Source organism: Chinchilla lanigera, unplaced genomic scaffold, assembly GCF_000276665.1.
Source record: "Chinchilla lanigera isolate Chin_1 unplaced genomic scaffold, ChiLan1.0 scaffold00012, whole genome shotgun sequence".
NCBI lineage: Eukaryota > Metazoa > Chordata > Mammalia > Rodentia > Chinchillidae > Chinchilla > Chinchilla lanigera.
The window spans coordinates 7,661,438-7,670,550 of NW_004955413.1; the positions used below are offsets into that span (position 1 = coordinate 7,661,438).

The window sequence follows — 9,113 nt, forward strand, 5'->3', positions numbered from 1 at the left end:
GCTCCCCGACACCGCCCGCGCCCAGGCCCTCGCGACGCCCCCGCGAGGCGCTCACCGGGACGCGGTCCGGGTACTTCTTTCGGATCTTCTCGCCCTCCTTTTTCCGGTACTCGAAGGGATGGTCCTCCTTGTACTGGAACTTCATGATGGGCCGCGGCTCGCTGTCCAGGTCCCCGCGCGGGGCCTGCCTCCCTCGCTGCAGACTGCGCTCGCGGTCCCGCTGGCTCAGGCCGACGGCGGGGCTCCGAGGGTCGCTCGGGGAACGGCAGCTCCCGCGGCACAGCACCTGCCCGCTCCGCAGACACTCTGAGCCGGCGGTGGAGGACGGCCAGGAGGAGAGACCCCGCGGCTTCCCCGCGAGCCCAGCACGAAAACACGGGGGCGGGGCGGTGTGTTGTGACGTCACCTGGCCCCGCCCTCCCCCGCCCCCGGCGCTCGGGACTGCGCCCGAGGGGGGGAGGACAGGGACCCCGTCTATCTCAAACGCTTTCCTTTCCGTTTGTAACTCTTTCAAATCGTTTCCCGAGCTTACAGCATAATACTTCGTTTATTGTTGTATTGTGATTGTCACATCAACAGTGGCTTCATAGCCTTGAACAAGGTTCTAAAGATGCTTTCTCCCCTCTCTTCTGCATTCTTGGTTGGGTCCCAAAACAAATACACAAGGAAAATCTAGCGTCTTCCAGCCGGTGCGGATCTGGAGGCCAGCGCCAAGAACAAGGGCGGAGACTCTCGGGATTCCTCGTACCGGAGCTGAAACGTCTCGTGCTTGCCTTTTCACCTTTGCACGCCGGGCACCCCAGGGGCTGGGCTGGGCTCCTCCGCCCGCTCCGCCCCAGGTGCCTGCTGCAGTCGTTCTTAGAAGGGCAACACAAACCGCGTGACTCAGGCCTCTGAAGGTGAAGGGCAAGAGCGGCAGCGAGGCTCCCAGAAGTGGTGCCTCCCAAGGGCTTCGGGCACGTTCTACGAATAACCCAGACGGTATTCACTTTCCCCTGCTCCCAGAAGTTGGGCCTGTCTTTTGGAAAGAAAACATCAAGCATTTTTAGGTGATTAACTCTGTGGTTCTGAAAACAATTTTTTTTTTGAACTGGCACAAAAATTCACCCAGAGCATAGATGTAGTGGTTACAGAACGCGCTGAGTGGAGGGAGGATTCCAAGTGGGGCCAGGGCGGTGAGGCCGTCTTCTAGCGCTCCGCTCCGGTTTCCCTACTCGATTAGAGGACAAGGCCTTTCCACTAGTGCTGTTGGCAGCGAGATTCCTGGGGTCTGTAGAGGGAGAGCGTGAGAAATGGAAAAAGAGGGGCAGGGCTGAGTTTTAAAAAATCCTGGACTATGTGCCATAAAAAGAAAGAAGTTATGTTATATGCACCCAACTCCCCACCCACAATGGATTTTTTTTTTTTTTTTTTTTTTTTTTGTAGCTTTGAAACAGGGTTTCAAACCAGGCGTGGTGGCACACGCCTGTAATCCCAGTATTCACATCGTAAATTCAAGGCCAGCCTGCCCTACCTAGGGAAACCCTGTCTCAACAAACAAAAGAAACGGTTTCACTATGCAGTTCAGCCTGGCCTTGAACCCACTCTGTAGCCTAAGCTGGCCTCAAACTCGCAGTGATCCTTCTTCCTCAACCTTGTGAGTGCTGGAATTACAGGCTTGCACCACTTCGCCCGGCTTGGATGTAATTATTATGTGATGCAAATATGTACTGATAAAAATTAAAATTAAAAAAATACGAAATAAGGGGCAACAGCATCCCCTTCTATCTTTGTTATAAACGCTTCAAGTGTCTACTTTAAATGACAAAGCCGCTGGGGATATAGCTCAGTGGCATAGCGCCTACTTGGCAAGCATGAGTTCGATTCCCAGTACCAAAAAAAAAATCTTTTTGAGACAGGGTCTCACTGTGCAGTTCAGGCTGGCCTTGAACTCACAACGATCCTCCTGCCTCAGCCTCCTCAGTGCTGGGACTAAAGGTGTGTGCCACCATGTCCGGCAAAAAAAAAAAATCCACAAAATAGAAAAAACTAAGCTTCATTATTGAAATAAGAAAATATATTACAAACGCTTCTTATTTTGATTTCAATCCTTTCCACATATGAAAATCCATAAATTAATATTAAATTACATATTTTATAATTTTCATAACTTACTTTCAAATTGAAGGTGCTTTCATTCCCATTTACTCATTTTAACTTTTTTTTCTTGGTTTTTTTTTTTGTTGTTGTTGTTCTCCTTTTGAGACAGGGTCTTGCTATGCAGTTCAGGCTGGCCTTGAGTTCACTCTGTAGCCCAGGCTGGTCTCGAACTCACAAGAATCATCTGGCCTCAGCCTCCCTAGTTCTGGGATTACAGGCATGCGCCACCAAGCCCGGCTCACTCATTTTAATTTTGATCCAAACACAGTTCAGGGGGGCTGGGGATTTAGCTCAGCGGCAAAAGCACCTGCCTGGCAAGTGCAAGGTCGTGAGTTCGGTTCCCGGTACCGGAGAAAAACCAAAAAAAAAAAAAAAAAAACAAACACAGTTCAGCTAAATCTTTTAAAGGAGAATTTTATAACCAGTTGAGAAGGATAATTGGAGATTAAAATTTTAAGTGCTGTCTTTTTAAACTGCTGGAAACAACTATAACTAGTTAAAATGCAATATACCTTAGCACAGTGGCAATGTGTACAGTATGTAAAAAATAAATTGAACTAAACTTGGTGGCCCACACTTGTAATTTGAACACTCTGGAAGCCTGAGGCAGGAAGATAAGAAGTTCAAGTTTAATTTTGCAATTTAGCAAGAATCTCAAAATTAAAAATAAGCGGGGGTGGTGACACACGCCTGTAATCGGGAGGCTGAGGCAGGAGGATCCTTGTGAGTTTGAGACCAGCCTGGTCTACAAAGGGAGTCCAAGGCCAGCCTGAACTGTGTAGTGAGATGCTCTCTCAAAAAGACCAAAACAGGGGCTGGGGATTTAGCTCAGCGGCAAAGCGCCTGCCTGGCAAGCGCAAGGTCGTGAGTTTGGTTCCCGGTACCAGAGAAAAACCAAACCAAAACAAAACAAAAAGACCAAAACAAAAAAATAAAATAAAATAGAAAGGACTGAAGGATTAACTCAGTGTGAAGGTCCTAGGTTTAAGATCTAGTACCACAGCCATGATCACGACCACAATAATAATTATAATGATGATAATAATAATTTGGACATGAATTTCTGATCATTTAGAGAGGGAAGATTGGCTACTCTTTTTTTTAAAAAAATGTTAAATATTCTTTATTTGGTGTTATACATACACCACACTAAAATGCCTTTCTCTAAGTAAAAGACAGCACTTTTTAGATATAGGGAATTCTAATTAAATTGGCATAGTCAAGACCAAAAATATAGACGTTGCTTTCTTGTCTTCAACCACTCCCTTTAACAGGCTCAGAAACACAAACTGAACCAGGGGGGTCTTGCTTGGTTTTGAGACAATGAGGAATTTCTCCATATTTAAGCATATTCACAGAACCAGTTATATAAATCTAAATATAAAACCAACCTTCAGTAAGTTGAGATGACATTCTCAATCTTTGTGAAAAGTCAAACATTACTAATCATGTCCAGCTATTTATTTATTTATTTATTTTTCCTGGTACTGGGAATCGAACTCACAACCTCACGCTTGCCAGGCAGGCGCTGTGCCACTGAGCTAAATCCCCAGCCCCAACCATATATTTAGAAAGGGGAAAACAGTGATAGTATTTACTGAAGTGGAATTACTATCAAAACTTGGGAGGAAAAAGATATCCATTTAACTACAAGCCAATTTTACTTAAATCAGGACTATCCAACAAAAATATTCTGTCAGCCACTCATGATCTAAATTCTGGTGTATGAGATCTATTAAAGCATGGTACACGTAAAAAAGCCATGAGACATTTCTCTTCTGTAATAAGACAGTGACTATTACTCATTAGTAGCCTTTTTGAGGTACTCAATTAAGTCTGCCCTCTCTCCCTTCTTCGTGATGCCAGCGAAGATCATTTTTGTTCCGGGGATGTACTTCTTGGTATTCTCCAAATACTCCCTCAATGTATCCTCTCCCCAGGTGATGCCTTTGTTCTTGTTGGCATCTGTGCAAGAGAATCCAACAGCCTGACCTCTCTCCTGCCCAAAGAGACCATGGAGATTTGGCCTGGTTTTGTGTCTGCCTCCCTTCTCAACCGTGTGGCACTGGGCACACTTCTGTATAAAAATCTTTTTGCTTTTCTCAACATCACCCATTCTTAAACCTCAAGGAAGGCTCCAGTTCAGAATCCAGATGTCCCGCTCTCTAGCCCAAGGACAAGCTGGTCCACTGGCTACTCTTTTTAGCATTAGGCTTTTGTGTGTATGTGTGTGTGTGTGTGTGTGTGTGTGTGTGTTTGTGTGTGTGTGTGTGTTTGAGACAGGGTTTTGCCATGCAGTTCAGGCTGGCCTTGAACTCAATTTGTAGCCCAGGCTGGCCAACGTCCTGAGCACTGGGATTACAGGCATGTGCGACCACTCCTGATCACCACTAGGCTTTTCTAAATGCTGAATCTTTACATCAGAATTCAAAATCTAAACTAGGTGTGATGGCACACACTTATAATCCCAGCACTCTGAGAAGCTGAGGCAGGAGAATCACAAGTTCCCACCCAGCCTGGGAAATGTTTTGATTTAGCAAAATTCTGTCTTAAAATAAAAAACAAAACTGGGCATGGTCTCTGTTAGGGTTTATGTCTAGATGTCCCCCCACAGCCTCTTGCAATCATGGGGGACAGGCTCTTCACATGCAGCTGAATCAAGAGTTTGTGATTGATTCATAGTCCAATGCTGGGATTAAGGGTGTCAGTGCTACACCCACACCAAAATGGGTAACCTAAACCTGGGTGTGGTAGCGCAAACCTATAATCCCAGCACTCAGGAGGCTGAGGCAGGAGGATCGTTGTGAGTTCAAGGCCAGCCTGGGCTACAAAGTGAGCTCAAGTCCAACCTGAACTGTGTAGTGACCTTGTCTGAAAAACACCAAAAATAAATAAAATAAATAAATTAAATAAAGAAAATAAAATGGGTAGCCTGCATACATTATAAGGGACAGAAAAAGGCTTTCCTCTCTTTTTCTCTCTTGTTGCTTTTGCTATCCTCCACCACCATGTACTGTTGCCCCTCTGCCATGTGCCACCCTGATTTGGAGCCAACCGATTATGGACTAAACCTCTATAAACTGTGAGCTAAATAAACCATTTCCCTTTAACTTTAGGTGTCTATCAGGGGCTGATCAGTCCCCCATCTACCTAGTAAGGGGTACAATAAGGAATAAAGAAAGACATACAGAGGGACACACTTTCAAAGTACACAGGGTTCTGGGCAGTCAGTGCCTCAGGATGGGCAGATGGATGACACTGTGGGTGGCCACCGTTTGTTGGATGAACATAATAATCAGAGGGATTATCGGATGACTCAGAGGGTGGAGGTGTGTTATACCAAGCTGGTCTTATGCTGATGAGGATCGCTTCAGATGATTTAGAGTAACAGTGATCTTATGCTAAATAGGACCTTTTTGTTGAGAACTGTGGGGAGAGATAGCAGGTTAAGGAGTTTGTCCTTTTCCCAAGGTAAAACCCTATTTTTATTATTACTGGGTTCTTAGGAACCAGAATGTTTTGATATCTTCAGATGATTAATATTGCCCTGGAGCATCTCAGCATTATGGGAACATTCAGGTCTCCACTGTGACAGGAGGCACAGGGAATTATGTTCTTGAACACCATAACCAGCCCACATGGCAAGGGACTAGGCCTTGGACAAGCCCTAATCACAGTTTAATTATGAAATATTTTTCCCCCCAAACTATATGGAATGGTCCTCAACAGGTATCTGATATTTTGTCTCAGCAACCAGCAAAGTAACTGAGATAGTGGCACACACCTATAATTTAGCACTCAAGAGGCTGAGGCAGAAGAATTTGGAGAGTTTAAACTACACAGACAGGAACTAAATAAATAAAAGGGGCTAGGGATACAAGTCAGTGTAAAGGTGCTGGGTTTGATCCCCAGTAAAAAATATGAGCCAGGTATGGGTATGATAGTGCATACTTATAATCCAAGCACTCCGAGAGGCTGAGGCAGGAGGATCTTAAATTCCTACTCAGCCTGAGCAGTTTAGCAATTTGAGAGACTTTCAAAATAAGAAAGGACTGGTGACATAGCTCAGTGTGAAGGCTCTACATCTAACCCCTAGTACTACCAAAAAAAAGAGAGACAGTGAGAGAAAGACAATATAAAATCTGTAAATTTCAAAGTTTGCTTTTTCACCTTTATTCTCATCAAGGCATCTAAAATATACAAAGCTAATTTTATAAATTAACACATTTCATCAAATAAAATATTTCAAATTTTCCTTTTTAGTCAGACAAATAGTACATTGAAAACATCACATTTTCTCAAATATCCATTTCAACTTTTTTGTAGTAATCTTCTGGGTTTTTTTTTTTTTTTTTGGTTTTTTCTCCGGTACCAGGAACCGAACTCACGACCTTGCGCTTGCCAGGCAGGCGCTTTTGCCGCTGAGCTAAATCCCCAGCCCCTGGGTTTCTGTTTTTAAGGGTTAAAATTTTTTCCAGTTGTTTAAGACTACTTTCAGACGGTGCCAAACTAGTACTCCCCTTTCTTTTTTAAGTTGAAAGTAAATTTAAACATCATGGCACTTTACCACCAAACAGTATATTTTTCCTTCTGAGGGGTAGTGTGCCTCCTTTGTGATCACAGTACTGAGGCAGAAGATTAGGGCACGGCAAACTGGCTGAGCAAGTGGGCATGACTTGTCCATCAGAGAGACCCGGGGACATGTGTGCAAAAAAAAAAAACACCAAAAAAAAAACCAAAAACAACCAGTTCCCAAAAACCCTGCATTTAGACTGTTATCTTCAGCTCTTCTCCTGAGAAGTCAAGCAGGTTTTTGATAGGACAGCGTAGAGCTGACCTCAGCCTGAGGAGTGGCAGATACAAAAGATGGCCGCCATTAAACTCTTGGTCGCTGTTGCCTTTCTCAGTGGTTCACTCTCACCCTGTAGCCTGTACTTTTCCAACTTAACTTGTCCCCGCTGGCTCTGCAGAGCATGTTTTCTTTTCTACCATTAGTAAATGTAAAACCTTGCTGTCTTTTACACTTGTGTTCTCCAATTCTTTGTTCAGGCCAAGAAGAACCTGAAAAGAATCTCTAGAAGAAGTCCCCAGAACCCGGTGACAATACTGCTATTATAGCTAAATTTTTTTTCAGTATTACCCCAAATATCTAACATTGTATATAATTTATATTCATACTCCTTCAATGCTTCTAAAATACTTTCAGTATTTTTTTCCCAGTCAAGTGTAGGGATCTGTTGGGTTCTTGCTGTACCCCAGGAAAGAACAGCAGCAAGAAAAAATAGACAAGAGACAAAAAGCTGGGATCAGGTGGAGGTCCTCTCTCTCTAGTGGAAAAGGGGAACTACCCAAGACCAGTAGAGCATTTATTTATACCAAGAGATTGGTTAATTTTCACCTCGCTGTCCAGCAATCAGTTAACAAGCTACAATGGCTTGTTTACGTGTTTTGAGGAGCTCCTGTGTCCTCGGGCTCCCATGTTCTTGGGCTGGCTTCGTCCTGCACCTGTAATTACTTTGCAAGTTCAGCAGCTTCCAACAACTCTCTCTTCTCTGCTTTGTAAATGATGGGCGATTAGCTGGAAAGGCCATACTTGGAGAATACAGTATTCTGTATTCCTAACAGTAGTCCATTGCCAGTCTAGTTGGTAAAATGCCCAAAGTTGTTGGTGGTTTGAACCCTTTACAGCTAACATCTTACTATGACGATGCTTATTTATACATCTTGTGGTTATGCATTTCTGCTGGATGTTTAAGATCAAGTTAAGGCAAGACCCATATTAATCTTTTTTTTCCTATCCATCAAGGTCAGTTAAATCTCCTCAGTGTTGCTTTGGAACCACGCACAGCACCTCTAGATCCACTGTCAGTGTCAGCCATCTGGATGAGTCACAGCCATTGCTTGACCAAGTTGCTTTCTGTGAAAGCTTGAGAGACCTAATCTCTCCAAGTGACTCTCCTTAGGCACACTGTACATCCTTAATTCGCTTTCCTCTGTGATCCCATAATCTTCTTGATCAGGAAATCAGGGCCTCAACTGAGTCATAGGATGTCGCAGCAGAGGTTCTCTTCTGCCCTGGGTTTACTCTGACCACAGAGGACTAGGACTAAAATATTGACTCTTCTCTTAGCCCATTTATCTTTCTAATTTTCTAGTCTCAAAATCTAAGTTATTAAACATCCAGAAGAGAAGCTTAATGACATTACACTATAATAGAGACAGTAAGCTTAACATTACTATCTATGTGAATATCAAACACCTTAGAATATAAAATGGAACTGTTATTTTCTTAACCATGGATATCCTATCATTTAAATCCCTAAGAGGCAGGCCACAGGCGCCCACTCCACAAGGCCGCACATGGCTGGGGAGTGAGGGCCCTTTGGGGCCCGGCACACCTGGCTGCGCAGGCACCTGGAAAGGCAGACAGCAGGCACCCAGGAAGCAGCGTGGAGATCTGTGCTGGCCCTTGGGCTGGCCGCTGCCCAAGAAACGCCATGCCATAGAGAAGCACTGACACAATAGGCCCACCCAGAGACATGCATGAACCATTCCGACATGGAGAAACCTCTGGGAAAACATGCCACATGGCGTGTCGCTCTTGGCCCTGTCCTTGAGAGCCAGAAAGGTTCAGAGTCGGGAGGAGCAGCCGATGAACAAGGACTAAGAGAACATGAGAGTACCGACGCCCAACAACACAGAGATCGAGCTGACTGGGGACGCAGGAGCCATTCAGGAGCTGGAAACCAGGAGGACCTTGTGTGAAATACCTGGGCAGACCCCCTGGGGGCCATTCTTCCCCTAACTGTGCAGGCTGCAGTGGAGGAGCAAGTGGAGCTCCAGAGAGGTCTGCATCGAGACTTCATGGATTAAATGGGCACCCAATATTCAGATTTTGAAGAACCACCTTCATGGAGAAGGTACCTGTCTAGGGTACCTGCCTGGGACACTTTGCACCTGATGGTGCTGAGACT

At 44.8% G+C, this 9,113-nt stretch overlaps 3 protein-coding genes across 3 annotated transcripts in view; 1 reads left to right on the forward strand and 2 right to left on the reverse strand.

Moving 5' to 3' along the window:
• The window catches only part of Gabarapl1 (GABA(A) receptor-associated protein like 1), an 8,440-nt gene extending 8,042 nt beyond the window's left edge, over positions 1–398 (reverse strand). Inside the window, exon 1 of the mRNA XM_005378935.2 lies at positions 56–398. Within this exon, the coding sequence (XP_005378992.1) occupies positions 56–145 (90 nt within the window). The 5' untranslated portion in view covers positions 146–398. The remainder of the gene's footprint in view (positions 1–55) is intronic.
• A 478-nt stretch (positions 399–876) lies between these two features.
• The window catches only part of LOC102008712 (oxidized low-density lipoprotein receptor 1), a gene marked incomplete in the record, with an annotated part of 59,374 nt that continues 51,137 nt past the window's right edge, over positions 877–9,113 (forward strand). The window contains 1 exon segment of the mRNA XM_005378938.2: positions 877–1,049.
• On the reverse strand, positions 3,725–4,261 carry LOC102008080 (cytochrome c-like). The gene has a single exon (XM_005378936.2). It carries the CDS (start codon positions 4,253–4,255, stop codon positions 3,938–3,940), a length of 318 nt encoding a protein of 105 aa, XP_005378993.1. The 5' UTR covers positions 4,256–4,261; the 3' UTR covers positions 3,725–3,937.